This window comes from Sphaeramia orbicularis, chromosome 4, assembly GCF_902148855.1.
Source record: "Sphaeramia orbicularis chromosome 4, fSphaOr1.1, whole genome shotgun sequence".
NCBI classification, from domain to species: domain Eukaryota; kingdom Metazoa; phylum Chordata; class Actinopteri; order Kurtiformes; family Apogonidae; genus Sphaeramia; species Sphaeramia orbicularis.
The window spans coordinates 38,881,665-38,905,424 of record NC_043960.1 but is presented as its reverse complement, the minus strand read 5'-3'; the positions used below and the strand labels follow the sequence as shown (position 1 = coordinate 38,905,424).

Here is a 23,760-nt window from a genome sequence, read left to right as displayed (position 1 = left end):
TCATAGAACTTTTTTAATGGGGTTCAGATCTGAAAGTCACTTCATTTTCTCCAGAGCAGTATAATTAATAATTTATTACTTTAATAAACTGTGTGTCATGACATTTTGAGCTTTGGTCCAAATCAATAATTCAACTCAGAATTCAAATCAATAGTGGTTTGTGTTTGTGTGTTTAAAGATGTGGTATATCAATGGGTCAAATCCTCTTGTAACTGAAAGATACTGCTCATAAACTGAGGAGAAATGAGCTTTTATTACCCTGCCCCCCCAAAGTGGAGGCAAGGGGTATTGGTTTTGGTTCGGTTTGTTTGTTTGTTCGTTTGTTAACACTCTACCAGCAAAACTGTTGGTTGAATTCATACCAAATTGGATTTATAGATCGCCAGTTACCCAGAATGGATGTGATTACATTTTGGGAAAAGTAGCTCAGACTTTTTATGAATTTTTAAATATTTTTCTTCTCCCATTTACTTATAATGGGCAAAATTTCAAATGTCTGTAAAAACATCAATTTTCTTTCAGTTTACTTTGAACATGGCACATATATATCCAATCCAACTTTATTTGTAAAGTACTTTAAAACAACTGCAGTGGACCAAAGTGCTGTACAGAAGAAAAATTAAAACCAAAATAGAAGTATAAAATACAGAATAGATTTAAAGACATAGAAACTGTACAAAAACAAAAAAACAAACAAAAAAATAATATAGAGGCAATTGATGTGCTGACATTAGCACACACGTAGACATGATGACATCAGCTGGATCGATGCCAAAATAAGATACAATACATGCGAGGGGCGGGGTTTGTTGTGCCTGACACCACTTGTTCAACATGTTTGCCCTTTTTCTCCTTTTTTCCAGAACATGAAAAAAATCGTTTGTGCAAGAGTGCAGATTACATGAACCTGCATTTCAAAGTCAAGTGGCTATACAACGAGTACTGCAAAGACCTTCCCTTCTTCAAGAGTAGAGTGCCTGAATATCCTGCGTGAGTGGAAAATAAAAATCAGCTGACTGTTATTTTGTTAAAACTGACTGTAAATATCAAACAGAGGCTTTCTTCTCTTTATAGGTGGTTTGAACCATTTGTCATCCAGTGGCTGGACGAAAATGAGGAAGTATCTCGTGACTTTCTGCACGGCGCTTTGGAGAGAGACAAAAAGGATGGGGTACGTATTTTCAGCTTCTCTTCCCCTTATCTCCATGTCAATACGACGTCGCTGTTGTTGTGCAGGCAGAATTACTAGAATCCGTTTCTTTATTCTTCTCCTGTCACACTCAAAGTTATCAGCCAAAGTTTCATCCTCCTTACTGCTCTGCCGCCCACCTCTGTCTTCAAAGCCTCCACAGCTATGATAAAAGCACAGACACAGTCACAGGCGTGGTCTCCAAGCAGAGATCGTGTTTAGGCTGAGAGGACGTTTCGGTCAAAGGGTGTCTTTCTCATATAAAGAGACTCTTTGGGAGTCCAAGGAAGCCTGGTTTAGACCTGCATGTACTAGAGGAAGGACATAACCCTGTGACAGCAGGATACTCTGAATTAATGGTTTTATTCCAGAGTTTTGGCTACAGGAAATCTGACCTCACATCATTACCCAGACTCCCCAGAGGGGCACCTGCACACTCACCTCCAGCCAATTAGGGACCGGACACTACCCAGAAGCCAATTACAAAGAGACAGACAGGAGAGCTCCCACCTGTCACCGGATGGCTGTCTGAGTAGCTGTAAGGTTCATGGACTCAGGGGGGTCTGGGGTTTTGTGCATGTGGTGGAAAGTTATCAAAGGTCAAGTTTAATATAGCACCAAATGTTCTGTCTATATGTTGGAGTGGCCCAGAGGTCACGTCTTTCTTGTCTGCACTGAATCCCAGACTGCTGTCTCCTTTCCACCTGCTCCACATAGAGCTCCTCCTTTGCTCTTAGGTTTTTTTTGACAGTTTTTAACTTTATTGCATATCCTCTCTGTTCTACAGTTCCAGGTCACATCCGAACACGCACTGTTTTCCTGTTCGGTGGTGGATGTGTTTTCCCAGCTCAACCAGAGCTTTGAGATCATCAGGAAGCTGGAGTGTCCTGATCCGCAGATCGTAGGACACTACATGAAGCGATTTGCTAAGGTTTGACTCAGGGGGAGATTCAGATTTGAAAACTGACATATAACAAATTGAACAAGAAGCCACCTAAAAATTTGGATCTTTCTTTTCTTTTCCATCTCCAGACCATCAGCAATGTCCTTCTTTCATACGCTGATATCATCTCTAAGTTGTTTGCTAACTACGTCACCATGGAGAAAGTGGTAAGTGGAAGAGTTTTTGTGGAATAATCAGTTGGAGGTGGTCTCAGTCCAAGTTGCTTGAAAACTAAATAATGTAAGTGTTTTGAAAGGTTTTAGCGATTCCCTCTTATGTCCCCTCTCATCCTCAGCCCTGCATCCTGATTAACAACATCCAACAACTGAGAGTTCAGCTGGAGAAGATGTTCGAGGCCATGGGAGGAAAAGATGTGAGTGATTAAGGCTGCACTATTAATCGTTAAAAGATCGCAATCTCAATTCACACATGAATGTGATTCTTAAGCATTTTATTTTACGGGCTGCATTACAAACAAATGCCCACAAACTCAGAACCGCCGCCGCCTCTTCCCTCAACCAACGGTAAAGTGTCTTTACAACACATGAGCCTGCTTCTGTTGACTGCAGTTGAGTGAAGAAAGAGGGAATTACAGCGGAGGAACGACTGCGGTAAAGAGAGTGAAATGGATGAAAACCCCAGTGGTAGTGGTGAGTCGCCCACCTGAACTCCTGCCCAATGAAGGTTCACTTTCGGCGGTGTTCATCTCATGTCGGTCTTATTTCCTGTCGTCCAGATCCAAGTGTGTTTTCATTTTCACTTCTCTGACTTCTGCGCTGTTCTCCTTTTCTTTTTGTTGCGGGAGAGGATAACTCAGCCTTTAACCAAGGATCAAAAGTCTCACCCTCTATAAAAATTGTATATTAAAAATATTCCATTGTGCCGGCTGGGAAGTTTTTTTGCGCTGCAAACTTTCACAGATCAGCTGACGTCGCTTAGCAGCCAGGACCATGAGTGCAGGGAAGAGGGAAATGAACATAAAGTTTGACTTTCACTTCTGCGGGGGCACGGACCACACCGCCCCGTACCCCCATTGTATAAGTAGGATGGAAACCGACACATGCGTGGGTAATCGGCCGAAACGCTCACACGTGCAACTCCCTCCAACCCCACTCCCCCCACCCTGGCCGAACCTTGCACTTGCGGCTGACCCCCCACCGACCAAACCAAAACGCACACGCATGCATCCCCCGCCGAACCGCACACGTGCCCCCCCCCAAATTACACACAGCCACACCAACAGATTAATTCCACAGCAAACACCGCATAAGTGACCGGACTACTTGCAGAGTGATATGAGAGACACGAATCAGAGGTAGAAGAACCCATTTTCCTTGACAGCGGTGTAATAAACATTTTGTGAAAAAAAATCATGCCAGAGAATTGTGATCTCAATTCTAAGCAAAAGAATCGCGATTCACAGTTTTGCTAGAATCGTGCAGCCCTATGAACGATCCTCCAAAGTCTGTTAAAACTATACCGTATGATGTGGCAATTTTACACTTTTCTGTTGTAATCTTAAAATGCTCCTGATAAGCATGTGGCAAACTAAAATGTAAAACAAATCCACTAGGTTCTGAAAGTCAAAAATGTTTAATTCTTATGTATTTCTGATAAAAGTCTGACCAATCATTTTATCCGGTCCAAATAAAATAATTGGCCGAGCCTGGCTGAGCCTCCTGTCAGTCATTCATTACCCAGTCCCGCATCCGATACCGGTGCCTCCGAATCTGACGTTTCATTCGTGCTGCTCCGCCTGTCAAGGGCTGTGAATGGATAGGACTCAGATGCCCGGTGTTGAAGGGAAAAAAAGGATTTGTTAACAGAAACAACAACCAAGGAGAACAAACAGAAAAACCTGACTGCAGCAGTCAGAGTCAGTGAATGAAGGATGGAGATAAAGTCCAGGAGTCAGGTGTTCTTGACTCTGCAGACACGTCCACCCATAGCTCAACTTTTACGACTGCGGGACTCCCCATACACGTACATGGTGTCACACAGTGTAGGATGATAAATGTATGAACTATGAAACCTCAAATGTCTACGGACAATGTGCAGACTGGAGCCTTTATTGTAGGTGATGAGGTGCAGTGAACACAATGATCCACAGAGCACACCCTTAAATACAGGGTCTCCTAATGATAAAGGAGCAGCAGGTGGATGATGTATCTGAGTGCTGAGGGAGGGGTCCGTGGCCACGCCAAAGTGGACCAGACCTCCACCTCGACCTCCGCTTCCACTGCAAGCGTCAGGTCAGAGCTCAGGCAGGGGGAAGTGGGCGGGGCTTTGGAGGGAGGCGGGTTGTTCATGTTCAAATTTTTACTAAGTGCTGTGAGACATGCCACGTTGGTAGATATAGCTGTAAGTCCCAATATGTCATTATTACATCAACAAGCCTGCATGTCTCTGTGTGTTTGTGTGTGTGTGTTCCAGTTGTGTGTTGAGGCCAGTGACATCCTGAAGGATCTACAGGTGAAACTCAACAATGTCATGGATGATCTCAGCAGGGTCTTTGCTGTCAGGTAGAAAAACACACACAAACAAATGTGCATTACAAGTTACATCCTATGCCAAGTTTGAAAGATGTGACTCACAAAGTTAATTAAACACTTCCTCTGCTCTCCGTCTGTAGCTTCCAGCCTCACATCGAGGAGAATGTGAAACAGATGGGAGACATCTTGGCTCAGGTAAAGGGAACATCGAATGTGGGCAATGCCAGCAGCGTGGCCCAGGACGCTGACAATGTCCTCCAACCCATCATGGAGTTCCTGGACAGCAAGTGAGCTAAGTCGCCTGTGGGGATTATTGAAGTGTGTCTTATTCAGCAGCTTTTGCCAAAAAAAAAAAAAAAAGCACATTATTTAACACTAGAGCTGCAGCTATCAATTATTTTTGTAATCGATTAATCTATAGATTATGTCCTTCAATTCCATTAATCAATTATTTGCATAGGCAAAAAAAAATTTAATTGTGAAAAAGACAGCACGCCTAAGTAAAGCTGTAGCTATCAATTATTTTTGTAATCGATTAATCTATCGATTGTTTTTCTTTGATTCAATTAAACAATTATTTGCATAGGTGAAAAAAAAGGAAAAATGTGAAACAGACATGTCTGAAAATGACAACTTGTCCTTTATTCTAGAACCAGCTAAATAACAACCACAAAATCTGTGAAAGTAAAAGGATATATTAAAAAAAAATCTATATAGAAATTACAACACTATAAAAGTGTATATTTAAAAATATCAAAAGAAAAAAGGTGAAATGACATCTACAAATAATGTGTGCACTGCAGCTTTCAACAAATTTGTATCCAACTTACTAAGTTATTAACAACTTAAGATGTAACTAACATACAACTTAAAAAAAAATAAAGCTAAATACTTTTAATGTTTGTGTGAAAGTTTAAAGGAGTCAGTGATGGTTAGAGTGAAGAAAAGTGACCATATAGACATTTTCTGCATTATTATCCTCGTCTCTTCTGAGCTATGTTCCATGCTGTTTGTGTTGATCCTGGCGTCGTGTGCGTCACAATGAGCGTCAGTGTGAAACACAACAGAGGAACCAATGTTTAGCAGCAGCACAATTAAAGAAAGGAATATTCGATTCAGGAAAATTGTCATCGAATTTCTTTTTCTAATCAATTTGAGGTGATGAATCCTTAATTGTTTCAGCTCTATTTAACACTGTGATGGCTCCATATTGAGAAAACTTTTTTTTTTTTTTTACTTTAGGTAAGTAGGAAAAGTAGTAAAAATTTCTCACGGCTTTCTGAACACATTGAGATCTCTACTAACCGCCTGTTTTGTGCATCTTTCAAATATTAGCTCTGAAAAAGTGACTGCCTCCTTCTGTTGCTTGTTATTCATCTCTTCTCCCTCTGCTCGTTCTTGTTCTAGCTTGACTTTGTTTGCAAAGATCTGTGAGAAGACGGTTCTGAAACGTGTGTTGAAAGAGTTGTGGAAGCTGGTAATGAACACCATGGAGAAGACCATCGTTCTGCCGCCGCTGACAGACCAAACGGTGAGAACCCATATCTGTGAATACTCCATACAAGAATACAGTCATGCAAAAACGCAACATATGAGCCTATATTAGGCTACTGGTGTTATTGTAACATGTACCTGCTGTGTATACAAGAAATTGGCTTATTTCACCTTTGGATAAATATGTGTATGAAACTCATACACTTAAGTAAAATCTCCTCCAGAAGCTGAATGAAGGCCCATTTATAAAATTATTAGACCACCCTGTGTTTTCTTTAATTTCTTGTTCATTTTAATGCCTGGCACAACTAAAGGTACATTTGTTTGGACAAATATAATGATAACAACAAAAATAGTTCATAAGAGTTTAATTTCAGAGCTGATATCTAGCCATTTTCCATGGTTTTCCTGATAATAACCAAACTTAAGTTCTCACATCAATAGGTATGGCATTATACTGACAAAAACAGTGCTTTTAGGCATTTCATGTTTTCTTTTCTGTCTGTTTTAGTCACATGATTGTTTTTGATGACTTTTGATGGTCTAATAATTTTTTCCGCGACTGTACTTCCATGGATCCATTGCTTTGGAATGAGCGCTTGGTGATGAATCCATCAGAGGGTGCTGTTCTGAACTAATATTGGCCAAATACCAAGAAGAAGAGTAGTGTTTTTGAGAGAAGAAAAAGAAGAAGAAGACAGTCAATTATTACAAACATGGTGATGACAAAGGAAATATTATTAATGTTAATAATGAGAATATTAGTTGTTGTAAATATGTTGGTAGTTTCTCCCCAACTCAAACAATCACTTTTTAAAAAGTTCTGCCATTTCTGGAATTATTCTCTTCAAATTTTCAGCAGTACTCCTCCACATCACACAGAAATACGCTCACAGTGAACATTCGTATACGTATTTAACATTGAGCATAAATGGGCCTTTAAATGTAGAGTCTGATGAGAAAACCTATGGATGTGAAATTTGATTTGTTCCAGTAAATAGCAGAAAACTTATTCAAAAAATATTTAACATATACTGAAGTGTGCATAAGCATAGATACACACACCTCCCACTGCAACGACAGCGTCAATACCAAAAGCAGGAGGTCGGAAATCCAGGAAAGGTGTTTCAAAGGCAGACATTTTGTGTGTGTTGTCATTCAAGAAGCCCCGCCCCCTTATGAAACAAATGACATCTGACAGAAGATCAAACTGCTTTTGCATCACATCTACCTGGCATCCTATCCACATCTCAGCCCCCAACACACATTATATTCAACATTCAGCATCGCCCCCCACCCCCCACTCCCCACTGTCTTCATCCATCCAAGCAATCAAGACAAAACGATTAAAAAAAATACAAGGAAATAAAAGGAGTGCACCATATCATTCTAACACCAGCTCATGGCTGCTCTCCAGTATGTCAGCCAACATTTATTTGGACAGATTCCTGATTTCTGAGTAACTCACAACAGACTGGGAGACATTTTTGCCCAAAGGATCTGGCCATGTTCCAAAACAACTCATACATTTTGGAAAGCAGCCTCTTGTTTTCTTTTGTTTGGATATATGTGTTCTTATTTGTGTTTGGTTATTAATGAAAGAGCCTCATATCACTGATCGTTCAGTGGTTTTACTGTACAGCGCTGGGCAGTATTAACCCTCAAAGACCCAAACAGCCACTTTAACAGATGTGAAATATTTTATAACTTTAGAACCACTAATCCTATCAATACATGTAAATAACTGATGCAGTTTGTCATCTTTTCATAGACATCAGATATGACCCATTTTGACATTCAGAGGCTCTGTAGTGAATGTCAAAACACCGTCATCTTTTGCAACATGGATTCACCAACAAAACCCATGTAGTTTGACAAACAGTGGTTGGAGACATTTGTTTATATGTTCAGTTATTGATATCTTTGCTGAAAAAGATCAGAACAGTTTTCTCTGTTTTGTGATATAATAACCCTCAACTTTACTCTGAGCTTAAATGAACATCTACATGATCAGTAAATTAAATATAGGAAAATATCTGGTTTTCACTGGAAAATGTAAAATAAAGAGGATAATAATATATTAAGTAATAAATCACTTAGAGAGGAAAATTAATTTGAGAGCTGCCCCAAAAGTAACACTGGGTCTTTATGGGTTAAAACTACTGGTTCAGCTCCTATCCACAGGGTTAATGTAATGATACTCACTGATCCCTGGTTCCTCTCAGTTTTCTGCCGTCACTCAGCTCAGGCTTTCAACAAGTGGCAATTGGATCCACGTCCCCTCAGCCCTGGGGCCCAAACTTGTGTTTTTGATTGATGTGGGGCTCTTTGCAGCTTGACTGACCCTTCTCTCTGGTTGTTGTTGTTGTGATTACTATTACATCCTGCTCCCACCGCTCTCCCTCCACAGATGATTGTAAGTACAGCACTCCTGAGTGTGTGTCTGTCCGTCTGTCCGTCCACGGTGGTTGGTCCTCTGCTATATGTGGCTGCGATGTCCCCTGTTTTTTTTTTTTTTTTTTTTAATTTATTTATTTATTTGTTTGTTTTTGACACCCCCTCTCCCTTCTCACATTCTGATCTGTCCCATATCTCTTCCACCTTCTCGTTTCTTCTTGGTCTTCTCTGGTTCAGTCTGTCTTTGAGAAGACAGAAGCATGGTGCATTCCTGACTGGTTCTGATAGGTTCCCATCCCCTTCCTTCGATAATCTCCACCAACCAATGCCTCCTTCTGCTGTCTCTTCTTCCTAAACACTCTCCTCAGACAGGAAGTGGTGCTCCTCTCTTGCGCCTGGTGTTGGCTTGTTTCTTACCATGCATTGTGTCCTTTTACCGGGACTTTGGTGGGGTGACTCTGGTCTCTCAGTGGCCCTCCTTTCCCTTCTTCTAAACCCCCACCACTCCTTCCTCCCACTGTCCCCACCTTTCCCACCTGTTTGAACTGTGTCCCGCCCTCCTTCACCCCTTACTGTGGGTTTGTTGCTTGCATCTGATCTATTCCAACACTGCAGTCTTCTCTCAGTGAACTGCACAACACTGTACTGTATGTCTCTCTGCAGACCTGTCATGTTGGTCCTTCCTGGTTTGGTTTGATGTCCTCTTGTTACTAATGATGATATTATGTCAACCATTTGATGCACAGAATGGTGTTTTAATACTAAATGCTATTGGTTTGAGCTGTTGAACACACAGTGCAGTTAATGCACCGTGCAGAAATACTCTTAATGCCTTAAAGCTCTGTGTGATAGCTTTTCAATGTTTTATGAAAAGGATAACCCTCTGTTTATCTAATTCAGTGGTTCCCAACCTATTTTTGTTTGGTGTACAAAGCATGAGCAGATAGGTCTTTTAGTAACCTGCTGAATCTGAGCCTTTTGTAACTCTAATAAATATTAATAATTATAATAAATATTTATCTCTACAAAACCTTCATACGAATACACTTTATTTATTTATACAATTATTTTAGCTCATTACTGTATTGAATTCTTTGTTAGCTTAAACTAACACTATTAGTGTAAGCCTTTTTAGCATTTTAGTTAGCTGTCTATTGGAAATACATTTAACTAAACATGCTAACTTATCTGGTTTCTGGTCAACTAATTATGTACTCTATGGTGTAATAAACCCAACTACAATTAGTGACTATTTCAGCTTTTTTCTCACATATTCAGCTGTTTTATTATTTGTTAGCATTCATGTGTTGCCTTTTAAAGCATATGCATTTTAGTTAGTTTAGCATCACAACTTCATGCATTTCAACTTCCCTACTTGATAGCCAGCTAGTTTTTATATTGTCTCACCTGCAACATGTGTTGATATTGTGGCTGACATATTCAGTTATTTTATTTTTTGTTAGCTTACACTTTGAATTTATTAACTAGTTTAACCCATTTTGGAATTTAGCTAGCATTAGTACATGCATGAACCACTTGTACATTACATTTACACATTACATTACATTATATCAGCATTTTACTCATAGCTACTTAGGTTATATTATTTGTTAGCATCCATGATTAGCATTCCCTAGATTTTTAGCCAGCCATTTAGTAAGCTTATTAATTCTCCTATACTTACCTATACAGCTCCTATATTTAATAGTTATCATTCTAGTTTTCATATTCCTCAACTGTATCATATGCTATTACAATATCATATACTCTGTTTTATTCTTTGTTAGCTTACAATTTGGAACAACCTAATAACTTAATGTACTTTTTAGCATTTTCGTCACTAGCATACATATGTAAAACTTCCAAATTAGCTTTCCATTCTCTGCCTTTTTCCAGCTAACTTGTCTTACATTTGGTGTTGAAGGGGTTCAATGCATTCACCCAACTATTGTCAAAAAAATTGCCATTTTTGGCCGTGTTGTCACATAGAGCTTTATTGTTTTGAAAATGATGTATTGTTAATTTTTCAATTAGTCTTTTCCTGAAATTGCAGTTTAAATGGTTAAAAATCCTTTACTTTTTTTCTGCCAAGAGTTGGATAATAAAATTGATATCAGATAGTCTTGACAGTCATTATTTGACTAACATTAAGACATAGGGTTACATGCTAGCTTAACTTTGTATTAAGTTAAAAATAAGGCTTTGGTGAGAGACACACTTCAGGTTCTAAAGCAGTTAAAAACTTTTTCGGATGTTATAGTGAGACTGGTACTGACTGACTATTTTCAGTTTTAATCTTGTGCCTTTGGTGACCTTCAGGGCTTTTTGATTTATTTTTTGTTTAAGCTAACCGTTCACTCTCTCAACAGTGAGAGTGATATCAATCTTTTCATCTAACTCTTGTCAAAGAAGCAAACAGAGCTCAGAAAAACATGAGAAAAATTTGAAACACTGGATGTTAGCATTTGTTAAGTTACTTTTGGATTTTAAATGAGAGATTTTGTCCTGTGCTGCAAATTATATGTAATTTAACAACAGTGATCTGGCAGACAAAATGTGACTTAAAATATCAGTAATCTAAACCTCAAACTTCCAATTTGATTTGTAACCTGCAGATTTTGTCAACATGAATGTACTCCCATCATTATGTATGCTATTCTCTTAGAACAGCGGGCAATTTTTCAATTTATGTTGAGACATGTAATATTTTGTTGCTTTGTCGGCAGTTAGCCAGCTGAAAGCCGAGAATACCTCTGGCAAAGATGTCTGTTATTTTCTCTATTATTTGTGCAAAGCACCATATATACTTGTGACAGCCTGTGCTCATCTAGCATATGAGAGTGAAGTCAAACTTCAGGGACTGGCCACTGTTTGAAGTATTAACCACATCCTCTCTTTCCAGGGGAGACTGAAGAGTGCTTCTCACAGTGATGTAAGGACTAAACCCCTCTAGATCAATGTGTCTTGTCTCTCTCCTTTATGTCTTCTTTTCGTGTCTATGTCTCTCTCCCTCAGCTCCCCAGTCAGACAAAGCAGTGGAAATATTGATTTTATTTTTTTCACTTTTGGTTTTACACAACATTTGTCTGTAGGGCAAGTTTATTCACTGTGAAACTTGCTTGTGAAGCCACCGACAGGCACTGTAGTAGTAGCTGTTTGCACTTCCAGGTCCTACCAGTATCGTCCATGCATTTATTTGCAACTCAAACACTCCACAAACTGCAAATCAAGCAGTTCAGCTGTCATAGACTTCCACTCATACAACACATTGTTTTGCTTGTAGGTTGCTAGATGTCAGCAGCACTAATATAAAACATGGCACAGCTGTAATTTACAGCTGGTCTTTTTATTTCAAGTGTGAATCACTTGACTCTTCAATCTGCACTTTGCGGTGTATTTCAACTGCAACCATTTTAGATTAGATTAAATTAGATTAGATTAGATTAGATTAGATGTGCATTTGATTAGATTAGATCAGTTTAGATCACATTAGATTTAGATTAGATTAGATAAAATTGGATTAGATTAGATTAGATTAGATTAGATTAGATTAGATTAGAATAGGTTGAAATTTATTGATCCCTCAGGCATTATTAAATTAAGGTTTCCGTAGCAGCACAACGCTGAATGTACACATGTAAGAAGAAAATAATAACAGTCATTTTAAAAAAGCAGTTGTGAAAACAGGCAATTGCACATAAAAATTTTGAGTGTTATTATTATTATTATTATTATTATTATTATTATTATTATTATTATTATATAAAGTAGCCATAATGACAGTGGTAACGTAATAACTACATCTGCACTTGGGGCCTGAAAGTCTGGGATAAAGGTACTATAAAAGTAGATCCATTTTACATGTGCACACATTTTATTTTATTTATTTTCACAAAGTAATAACTCAAAGAAGCACTCACATATGTGTTTGGGTTTTATTTGGGTGATACTGTGATGTCTCCAGTGCCACATACTGAGTGTTAAAGTTATCAGCGGTGGTACAGACAGCAGCATGTAGCATTATGTTCTCTTACAAGACTATTGCATTAGGCTGGAGTGTCAGTAAATACCTGTGTAAACTCCACAGTGTGACTGCATATTTACTGTGTGGGCATGCATGTGTGTGTGCGTCTACCTTTCTTACCTCCATGACGAGCTGAGCCACTTTTCCCTCTCTTCGTACTGAAATGTCTTAGTGTGTGTGTGTGTGTGTGTGTGTGTGTGTGTGTGGATTTGTGCATCAGAGTGTAATGTCTTGGAATGAATAAACACAGATAAATATGATAACAGCACTTCAAGGAGAAAGTACCTTGACATCTGTAAAGCGGCTTAGAGTGTCGATTTATGAATGTGTGTGTCAGAAATGTCACTGTCCTCTGTGTGACACTAAGCCGTTTACTGTCCTGCATTGTCATGATAATAACAGCTCTCTTCTCTCTCCTCCCATCTACCTTTTCTCTGTCTGTCTTTCTCTCTGGCTCCCAGGGCACTCAGCTCATCTTCAACGCCGCCAAGGAGTTGGGCCAGCTGTCCAAGCTGAAGGTACAATATACTTTTACACCATTACGCTCTGAGCCTGGCATCGGGTTTCAGATCAACTCTCATCATAGACGTCTGAGTATATTTTGGCCATTTTTGAATACTTTTGATTTTGCTACAACTGTTTTTTAAATAAGACCTCACAACCTCACCTGTGTAACTTTATAGTTATGTTTTTTCATTTGTCCTGCTGTATTAACACACTGAACCTAAAATCAGACAAAAATCATGAAGTCTGAGTTGGAAAAAGTTGGATTCTTTACTGTTTTTCATCTAAAACATGTTGAATGATCAATTTTTATAACTTAAAATGAACATATCAATTGAAAACTTTTTTTAAAAATTACAAATGCAGCAAACAGCAGATATATACGACTATTTATTTGAAAATACAGCCAATGCCTTTTTTTTAGGAAAACTGAAATCAACTATTTACAAAATAACGTGATGTCACAATATGATGCTCAATGAAGCATTTTTACAACTCAGAAAACTATATACAACTTCATCAGGTGTCACAAGATGCCACATATCTGACTGGTTGATGTTGTGCACTTTTCCACCAAATGCCATAACATGCTTTTTTTTCCCCTCAGAAGCTTGTTTTTACCATCTCTTCCTACCAAGGTTATAATAGTTTTGGATTTTTAATTATAGTTTAGTTTTAATTAGTTTTGACTTTTTTTTCTCTTATTCAGTTAGTTTTAATTAGTTTTTAGAGCAGGTTTGTTAGTTTTTATTAGTTATCGTTTTTTTCTGAATGCTTAGTTTTAGTTTAGTTTAGTTTTAGTATTAGTTTTAGTTATTTCATATATTTTATCTTCCTCATCATCCTATTCAAAGAAATTAGTGAGGTGTGGATATGGGTTACCCTGGACACTTTATTTGGGGGTCGGTTTAGGGCGGCTCATGGACTGAGCAGAGACACAATGTACCGTACAATGTATAAATTCCCTATAGCAGGTTGAGGGGGGGTGCAATCCATACACAACGTCACTTACGGGAAACAATGCGAAGATGTGCAAAGCATGAGAGGAGATGCACAAAGCAGCCAGCAGTTAAAGCAGATAGAAACATATATAACCAGCTAACCAGCAGTTAAAGCAGATAGGAACATATTATAAACCAGCTAACCAGCAGTTAAAGCAGATAGGAACATATTATAAACCAGCTAACCAGCAGTTAAAGCAGATAGAAACATATATAAACCAGCTAACCAGCAGTTAAAGCAGATAGAAACATATATAAACCAGCTAACCAGCAGTTAAAGCAGATAGGAACATATATAAACCAGCTAACCAGCAGTTAAAGCAGATAGAAACATATATAAACCAGCTAACCAGCATTTAAAGCAGATAGGAACCTATTATAAACCAGCTAACCAGCAGTTAAAGCAGACAGAAACATATATAAACCAGCTAACCAGCAGTTAAAGCAGATAGAAACATATATAAACCAGCTAACCAGCATTTAAAGCAGATAGGAACCTATTATAAACCAGCTAACCAGCAGTTAAAGCAGACAGAAACATATATAAACCAGCCAACCAGCAGTTAAAGCAGATAGAAACATATATAAACCAGCTAACCAGCAGTTAAAGCAGACAGAAACATATATAAACCAGCTAACCAGCAGTTAAAGCAGATAGAAACATATATAAACCACTTATAAACATATATAACCCAGTTCCTCATCAGTAAACCACACCTTAGCAGATCTCTCATCTCTTAATCATCTCCAGTTCCATTATTAGCCAACTTTGCTTCAGTTCAGTTCAGCTAGCTGTAGCTAGTAACATCAAACGTTTTTAACATTCTAACAGGTTCCATACCTCTGTAATTGGATTAGTTTTCCTCCTCCTCTTTTCTCCTCTTCTAAACTGTGCAGTTCAGGGCTTGGAAGGCCTTTTCATGGTGATAAACTCTCCAGTTTTAACCTGGATGCTAGTCCTGTTTGTCCTTTAGCTCTGCTCTGTCTCTGTCACTCACGCGCACACACACGGTACGCCAAAAAAAAAAAAAAAAAAACACCCATGTATCACTACAGTAAACCCCAGACAGGACTGTGCTGCTGTGTCCCAGCTTTAGTCTGTATGTTCCAGGTAGAGTGTGGACCAGAAGACCACTGGAAACCACAGTGAGCAGACATGACAGACTGGGAAGTGTTGTATGGTGTCACCAGCTCAAACTGCTGAAGTGAAATAAATTAATTTCATATCAATCCGACATTGACAGAGACGAAAACGAAGGGAATTGTATCCATAATTTTTATACGTTTTAGTTAGTTTTGTAAGCTCACAATACAGTTTCAGTTAGTTATCGTTTTTTTCTTTTAATTAGAGTTTTTATTAATTTCAGTTAACGAAAATGTTTTTTCAATTTTAGTTTTCGTCATTTCGTTCGTTTTCGTTAACGATAATAACCTTGCTTCCTACACGTGCACAATATTGACAGTATTTCCAAAAATGTTGTTTTCATTGAGCCTGTTTACTCGACCATAGAAGTCTGATAACTGGGAGTGATCGGATAATTGTAATAATCAGATCTAACACATCTACATGCAGTTAAGAACACAATAATTTAAAAATCCTGGTTCAGACGCTCCAGTCCATTATCGGGTTTCTTTCAGAATACCTACATGTATGTAGTGATGGTAGAATCAAACTTTCTGTTATTGTCTTCTGTTCACATTTGACTCCGTAACTTCCACTGTCTATGATTTTATTTGTGTTTACACATGCGCAGACGTAAAAGAACGAAATAAATCTGATTAACTTGTATACATGCAGGGAGATATCGGAGATTTGGGGAGAAATCCAGGTGTGTTAAGCTGATTTCTCACAATCAGAATACTGCTGTTATTTGATAAAGCAGATGAGATAATTGGATTATGATCGTAGTATTAGTGTGCATGTAAACAGGCTCATTGTTCATCGTCAGTCTGGTTTTACTTGGCCTTTCAACACAACTGACTTTACAGTATTACTTTGACATCCGCACTTTCCACACAAGTTGAAAGGAAAACTCAGCGAGGCTCCGTCTTGCTGCTACCTCAACTTAAATTGGTTAAGTGATTTGGGAGTTCTAAGAGTTAAAAAATAGAAAGCAGTGCAAACAGATTGCTCATGTTGTGTTTGTGTTTTTTCTGCTGTCGATTTCAGGAACACATGGTTCGTGAGGAGGCCAAAGCTCTGACGCCTAAGCAGTGTGCTGTAATAGAACTGGCTCTGGACACCATCAAGGTACAAACTCACTGTTGAAGGAATGACAAAGAATGAATGAATGAATGAATGAATGAAAGACAATGAAGGAGCATGACAGCTGGATAGGTGGAATTACACAATATATATGGTCAAGTTTTGTCTTCAAGTAAAATGCTTCCAAAATAAAAGTCGTGAAATGTTACCATATGTGAGTCACTGATGAAGAAAAATTAAGTCATAAATGCTGGTTGGCTGAAGTTTCCAAGATACAGTCTTAGGTCAAAATGTGAAATGTGAGAATTAACCCTTTCATGCATATTGGTCACTACAGTGGACAGTTATTCTACATCTGTTCTCTAATATATTCATGGGTTTTGTTGTTTTAGTTTGATATGAGTTAACACAGTGGACACTTTTGCACCATCCCATGCACTGACATTCATACCATTACTTTAACTTTGCTGTTCTTGATAAACCTGATCTGCAGTGACATGTCTGAATGTAAATCAATTGCTAATAAAAATTGTGCATATGATAAAATGTGAAAAAAACATCAGATTAGCTGCATTAAAAATGTTTTGATTTTGTATATCACTTTCTGATATTCAAAAATTAAACACATGGTGTCCAGCGGAGTGGAAATTTTTGGAACTCCACAAAAATTATGAAGGTAGATTTGTTTCTTTATTGCTTTAACCAAAAAAAAAATTTTCATAAAAAAAAAAAACAAAAACAAACAAAAAAAGCAATAAAAAAAATCATGTAATCAAAGACAAAAAGTGTTCAAATGGAATTTTTTGGATTGTAATTTTTTTTTTTTTGCATTCAAACACTTTTTTTAATTTAATTTTTTTTTTTAGTTAAAGCAATAAAGAAACAAAGAAACAAATCTACATTCACAAAAAACAGGTATATTAAAAAAAACTCCGTCATATTGTTTTTTCATGCCTAAAAAGGAATAAAAACACTTAGGAAGAAAATCTCGACTAAGGTTCTCATAATTTATGCATGAAAGGGTTAATGAGAGAATAGGTTTTACTCCAAAGGAATATTTGTCTCAGAGCAACGGATCTACTTCAAAACATTGTCTGTACATGACAATACATTCACTTTACGGGTTCTGTCTAGTAAAAGATTTATAAATCTATTGTATAAATGTACATAAACCAATATATGTGTAATAACACTTTATCATATACCTTGAAAACATCTACAAACCAGCACTGTTGTCATGTGTTTTCCAATTAATCTTATTAAAATATGTAACATTTACCATTTTTAATTTTTGAAGCAGATAATTTCTAAAAAAAGAAAAAAAAGAAAAAAAAATAGAAAAAAATTGTAGACTAGTTTAAGTAATTTAAAGTGATTGTTTTAGAATAGATATGTGAATGTTTGGAATGGGAACTTGCTGCAGTAAAGTAAAATATTAACAAATGGTTTAATAATTGTGTCCGACTAATCTGAGGGTGGTGTTAGAAGGTGGAAAAAGCCTCCTACACTGATACATGTGAAAAGATTGTGAGAAGATTGAATTGTAAAAATGAAGTAAAGAAAACATGAGACTGTTTTTTTTATGGATATATGCGCTGTATATAAAACAAAACAAAACAAAACAAAACATTGAGACATATTCTTACTGCTTATAGAACGTCCAATTCATATTCAGATATTATCATGAAAAAAAAAATGTTCCTGTCAGTTGATGTTAATAATTATCCCAATAAATGTCACGGCAATATGTCTTTAAAAGTTGACATTTCTTTATTTCATTTCTTTACTCCACTTTCTTTACTTCTTTAAACTGATTATTTATATCAGAACATGAAAAATGTCTCTGAAGTCTAGAGGGAGAACATTTAAAACATTTGAAGACCCTGGTGCAAAAAGTACTGAAGTCACAAAAAAAGTCTGGTAAAAATATTTATGGGGTGGACTTAGCTAAACAAATACAACATGTTTATATGCTCAACTTGAATTGTCCAAAACTGTGACCTCAGTACTTTTAGCACCAGGGTCTTCAATTGTAATGATAAATTAAAAAATCAACGCTGAGTAAAAATATGTGACGACTCATTTTAGGTGACAATTTAACAGAATTAACCTTAAAGACAAAAAAAAAAAAAAAAAAAGTTTGTTAAAATGATATTTATCACAATATAAAATCATATTATGAGCATTATCATTGTGGTTTTGGTGCCAGCCCCCTTTTGTCCATGTTGTGTATATGCATTCAGGACAACCCAACTTTGTTTAGGTTAATTTTGTGTTGTTTTATTTCCTTTTCTATAAAATCAAATGAGAAACATATATATCATCCGTTCCAAGTAGTTAACATTTAAACATTCTTTTTATTGCATTCTACTACTGAAATCTAAAACAGGCTGAGAATGAGGAGATAAAACCTGTGAGAAATGACATTTAAATCAAACAGCATCATGCATTCCACAAGATAACGCAGGTCTGTGCAGAGAAGAGACGCCTACTTGTCCTGACTGTTTTGCTTTTCTGCTTTTATCTACATTAGCAATACTTCCATGCTGGCGGTGTGGGTCTGAAGAAGACTTTCCTGGAGAAGAGTCCTGACCTCCTGTCCCTCCACTACGCCCTGTCCCTCTACACACAGGCCACAGACAAACTCATTAAGACCTTTGTCCAGTCACAGAACGCTCAAGGTAACCTAACAGACTTGTTTGTTTGTGCCGCTCTTCGTCTGCACTAACATAATTTTTCAGTTAGTTTATTATTCAGTGTTGTGCAATTCTGTGATCTCCTCTGAGACCACTCTCAAACCAGCCAGTCTGGTCTAGAATCTCCCCCTCCCCTCTCGATGCTCGGTTTTTCCCAAACGCCAAGCGATGCATCCTGAAGATATCTCACATACTTTGTAGAAAATAAAGTCTAAAGGCTGTTGGCAGCACAGTTTCTTTTTACATTACCCTCCTGAGACCCAGGAAAGTAAAAGTTTTGGCTTTTTTATATTAAATAGTGGATGTTAATTAAATAACGTCTTGACTGGAAACAGGATAATGAAACAGTTTTTTTCAGATGCATTTTTTATGGAGTGTCCTTTGAAGTGGACAGTGTTTTATTTTGTTTTTGTTTTTTAAGTAAAGCTGTGAAACTGTTGTCTCTTACAGAGGACAAAAACACACTTTTGGGTTTCAGGAGGTAAAACCCAGAATCCCCTGACAGCCACTACCCGAAACTGCAGATTATCTGCGTTAAATAATGACACAGACCCTCTTTTTATCGGTTTTGTTTTGAAAAACCCTCCCTTCATCAGACGGCTCCTTAACAGCATCATTTAACAGAAGTGTTAACGCTGACACACATAGAAATGCAGTTTGGGAGGATAATTATTCTAAATGTAATTAGTTAAGTTCTGCATGGTTTTAGAAGTAGACCTAAGTAGAGCTGCAGCTATCCATTATTTTTGTAATCGATTAATCTATCAGTTCTTTTCTTTGATTTGATTAAATGATTATTTGAATAGGCGGGAAAAAAATAGCAAAAATGTGAAAAAGGCAAATACCTTGTCTTTTGGTAGAAGGATATATTAAAGAATATCTATATATAAATAACAACAACAATAACAACAGTATAACAGTAGAAAAATATAAAAAAAAAAAAGAAAAAATATAGAATAAACAAGTCAAATGACGTCTACAAACAATATATGCACTGCAGTCTTCAACACATTCCTATCTAACTTACTAATTTACTATGTAACTAACATACAACTTAAAAAAATAAAACAAAATATTTTAAATGTTTGTGTGAAAGGTTCAAAGTTACAGTGACGACTTACACTCCATGGTGTTTGTGTTGATCCTGGTATTATGTGCGTCACAATAAGCGTCCGTGTGAAACACAACAGCAGAACCAATGTTTAGCAGCAGCGAAATTCATGAATATTTTTTAATTGATTCGAGTTGATTGATCGATTAATCATTTCAGCTTTATGCCTGAGGTTATTTTACAGCAGATGCACACGGGCATTCTGCAGGACCACACTTGCAGTACAGATTTTATTTTAATTCATCAAATAGTGTATATTCTGTATATATGAGGATCTCTCACAGTGATTATAAATGTTGGTCTGTTTTTCTTCTCTACCTCATATTTCTGTCTCTCCTCTCTCTGTCTACTCTGCCCTTCTGCCCCGTCTGTGGGCCAGTGTTCGGCGGGAAGGGGGTGAGGTTCACCACTAGTGAGGATGTTTACCCAGACAAGGGTATGTGGCACTCAGCCTTAGGGCCTGAGACATCGGTGACTACCAGAAAATCTTCAGACCACAGCCCAACTCCCTCCACCTTCCACCCTGCTATGTGCATCCTGAAACTCCCCTGCCTGTTCAAACTCATCCCAACAGACAAATGCAATGCACAGATGAAACATATTTCCTCTTTCCTCTCTCTGTACCTCTCCCTCGGATGCATACACAGCATACATGCCCACCACAACAATAACAATATAGACTTTATGCATTCATGCATGTAATGTACACACTGATGTCTGAATGTACGGTACTGCGCTGAATACATACGCTGCAGACGGTATGTATGAGCAGACACTAAAGCATGACGTGTGGACATCAGATGAAAAGAACAGAAATGCATTAAAGTGTGCAGGAATCCTGATCCAGCATGATGTCACCGAGAAACGCCCGAGGGCCAGGCGTGTGTGTTTGTGTGCGTGAGTGCACGTGGATTATAGGGAGTCCAAGTGACTGAGCAGAGCCAGTGTGACTGAGTGAGACTGTCCTTAAGGTGGTTCAACCAGAAGCTCAGTGTCTTCATGGCGTTTCCTTTACCCCCAGCGTCACTGCCCCTCCGGGTGTGTTCAGATGAAGAGGAGCAGATTATTATTATGAAGATGATGATGATGGCTCAGTTTGTTTGTCTGGGAGGGCTCCCCGTCCTTGCCTGCTCCATCATATATACACATACACAACAGTCAGAGACACACACACACACACACACACACACTCAGACACACACAGATTCCACGTGCAGTGCAGCTCTCCCTACAGCGGTGATGAGAAAAGGGTGCTCAACCCACCAAACTGAGCCAATCAGAAGCACTCCATCAGGTCAGGTGGTCTGATTTCTGTCACTTTAGATTAGTATCAGGAGAAATGACTCTGTCTCTCATACACACATTTTAGTACACACAGATGATGAAGCAGCATCCAGCTAAGACACTGTATGTCTACTGATGCAGGTTTGCTGTCTCCCTTCAGTTACTGCTGCATTACTTAGATCCCTTAACTCATAAAGACCCAGAGCTACTTTTATGGCAACTCCCAAATGATTTTTTGTTTCCATTTAACCTTTTCCTAAGTGATTTATTACCATTTCTTATAATATTATACTCTGTATTTTGCATTTTCAGTGTAAATCATGTATTTTCCAATGCTAAATTCACTGATCATGTAGATGTTCATTAAAGCTCAGCGTAAATTCAAAGGTAATTGCATCAAAACAGAGAAAAGTGAAGAAAAAGTGACCTTTTCAGCAAAATATACCAATAACTGAACATGAAAAGAAGCATCTACAACCACTGTCATTTATTAAACTCCAGTGGTATTTACTGGTGAATCAGTGTTGTAGAAGATGACGGTGTTTCCATGTTCACTACGAAGCCTCTGAACGTCCAAATGGGTCATATCCGATGACCATGGAAATATGACAAACTGTATTTTACATCAATTATTTACATGTATTGATAGGATTTTTGATTTAACAGTTATTAAACATTTTAGATCAGTAGATTATTTTGGTCACAGCAGCTGTTTGGATCTTTGAGGGTTAAGAGGAACAACAGTAGAGTGTACAATGTCAAAGAAAATTATATAGAAGTGGTGGGAATAAAAAGTAGTTTTCTTAGTCATTTGGACTGAGGAGTCCAAATACTTTGAAATGATGTGATGAGAAAACAGAAACCTCCCAGTCATCTAAAACCTTAATATTTAGACTCCCATATTCTACTCTCAGTGATTAAGGGGTCATCAGATACAGAACATTTGTCTAGGGGCTAGAATGATCTCCAAGGAGATACTGTGGGGAGTTAAAAAAGACTAAAGAACTGGACCTACTATATTATTATCAGTGTCTGAAGTGACTATCCAGCCAAGTATATTTTTATCAACAAAAACGTAAGCACATTTGGTATAATTCTAGTTTTTAATTATTCAGAATGCTCCATTAAAACCACTGAAAACTGTCATAGAGAAACCAGGGCCTGTTGAGAGTGTTTTTCAAAATATAATTTAAAATCTATTTGGTAGAAAGTGGGTTATTTTTTCTCATTTAAACATTTTATTTGTCAAAAATCTGTAGTGAAGAAGAAAAATATATTAAAAAAAAGAGGCACACATGAATGCACCATACAATCTGTGTGTCACATCAACACATATGTACAATATCATCTTTATTATTTATACTTTCATCTGAATGACTATACTGTACACCCACAAGGCCATTAATTAACTTATTTGTTGTTTATTCTCATGCAGCAAAAACATAATCTTACAAGTGTTAAATAACCTTAATTAAGTATTTTTTAAACTCCCCATTATTACGAAACCTCCCTTTAAAATTGGGAACATACTCAGAATTAAAAAGGCATCATTTAGAGTTATTGGAACTCTATTAATATGTTTAATATTTCCTTACATAAGAATGAACCATGTTAATGACTTGGTAGTTGTACTGTATAGTTTGGCAAAAAAAAGGCATTAATAAATACTTTATAGTGAATCATAAAGAAGATTATACTTTGTTTGTTAATAAACTAACTATATTATTAGTTAATAGTGAGTCAGAATCAGAAACAGGTTTATTTGCAAGTAGATTTCACTTATAAGTAATAATTATAATAATACTGTTGCCCATAAAGTTAGAATAAAATATTTTTTACCTCTTCTCATGAAGTGATTGTGACAATGTGATTTATTCTTGATAGGTAAAGTGTAAATAGGACTCAGTATGTAACTATTGTACCTGGTCAAAGGTGATTACTGATGTGTATAAATAAGAATAAAAAGAAGAATGAGTCTGAAAACAAAATTATTCCAACTTTATGGGCAACTATATAATAACATTGGCTCTGACAATAGACAGAAACACAGTGTAAAGACACGAACACAAGGAAAGGACAACATAGAATATCCTGTATGTCCCTCAGTATGAAGTGTTACTGAATGCTGCATATATATGTGTTATTGTCCAATGAAAATAAAAGGGAATACATTATATAGAAACCAATTTGTAGCTTGTCTTTAACTTCCTGCCAGCTGCTGGGTGTCCTTGACTGTAACATGGATGCAAATTAACTTCCTGCCAGGCAGATTTGATTGGATGGTTATTTCATCCATACTGGGCTAGATCATTAGAGCATGGTGAATGAACAGTCTGCGCTAACACTCAACCAGAACTGAGAAATGACTCTGATCAACTGCATCACTTCTAAATGAAAAAATCACAAATGAAGACAATCA

At 37.3% G+C, this 23,760-nt stretch overlaps 1 protein-coding gene across 3 annotated transcripts in view; it reads left to right on the top strand.

The window, feature by feature from the left end:
- The window catches only part of unc13a (unc-13 homolog A (C. elegans)), a 76,850-nt gene that overhangs the window by 43,006 nt on the left and 10,084 nt on the right, over positions 1-23,760 (top strand). For 2 of the 3 annotated variants that reach the window (XM_030131914.1, XM_030131915.1), the window contains 14 exons: positions 864-990; positions 1,075-1,171; positions 1,977-2,120; positions 2,222-2,299; positions 2,428-2,505; positions 4,566-4,654; positions 4,765-4,911; positions 6,032-6,155; positions 8,529-8,534; positions 11,418-11,447; positions 13,001-13,057; positions 16,215-16,295; positions 18,784-18,931; positions 20,437-20,493. In XM_030131914.1, the coding sequence (XP_029987774.1) occupies positions 864-990; positions 1,075-1,171; positions 1,977-2,120; positions 2,222-2,299; positions 2,428-2,505; positions 4,566-4,654; positions 4,765-4,911; positions 6,032-6,155; positions 8,529-8,534; positions 11,418-11,447; positions 13,001-13,057; positions 16,215-16,295; positions 18,784-18,931; positions 20,437-20,493 (1,263 nt within the window). The remainder of the gene's footprint in view (positions 1-863; positions 991-1,074; positions 1,172-1,976; positions 2,121-2,221; positions 2,300-2,427; positions 2,506-4,565; positions 4,655-4,764; positions 4,912-6,031; positions 6,156-8,528; positions 8,535-11,417; positions 11,448-13,000; positions 13,058-16,214; positions 16,296-18,783; positions 18,932-20,436; positions 20,494-23,760) is intronic. The other variant, XM_030131916.1, reaches the window with a different exon arrangement.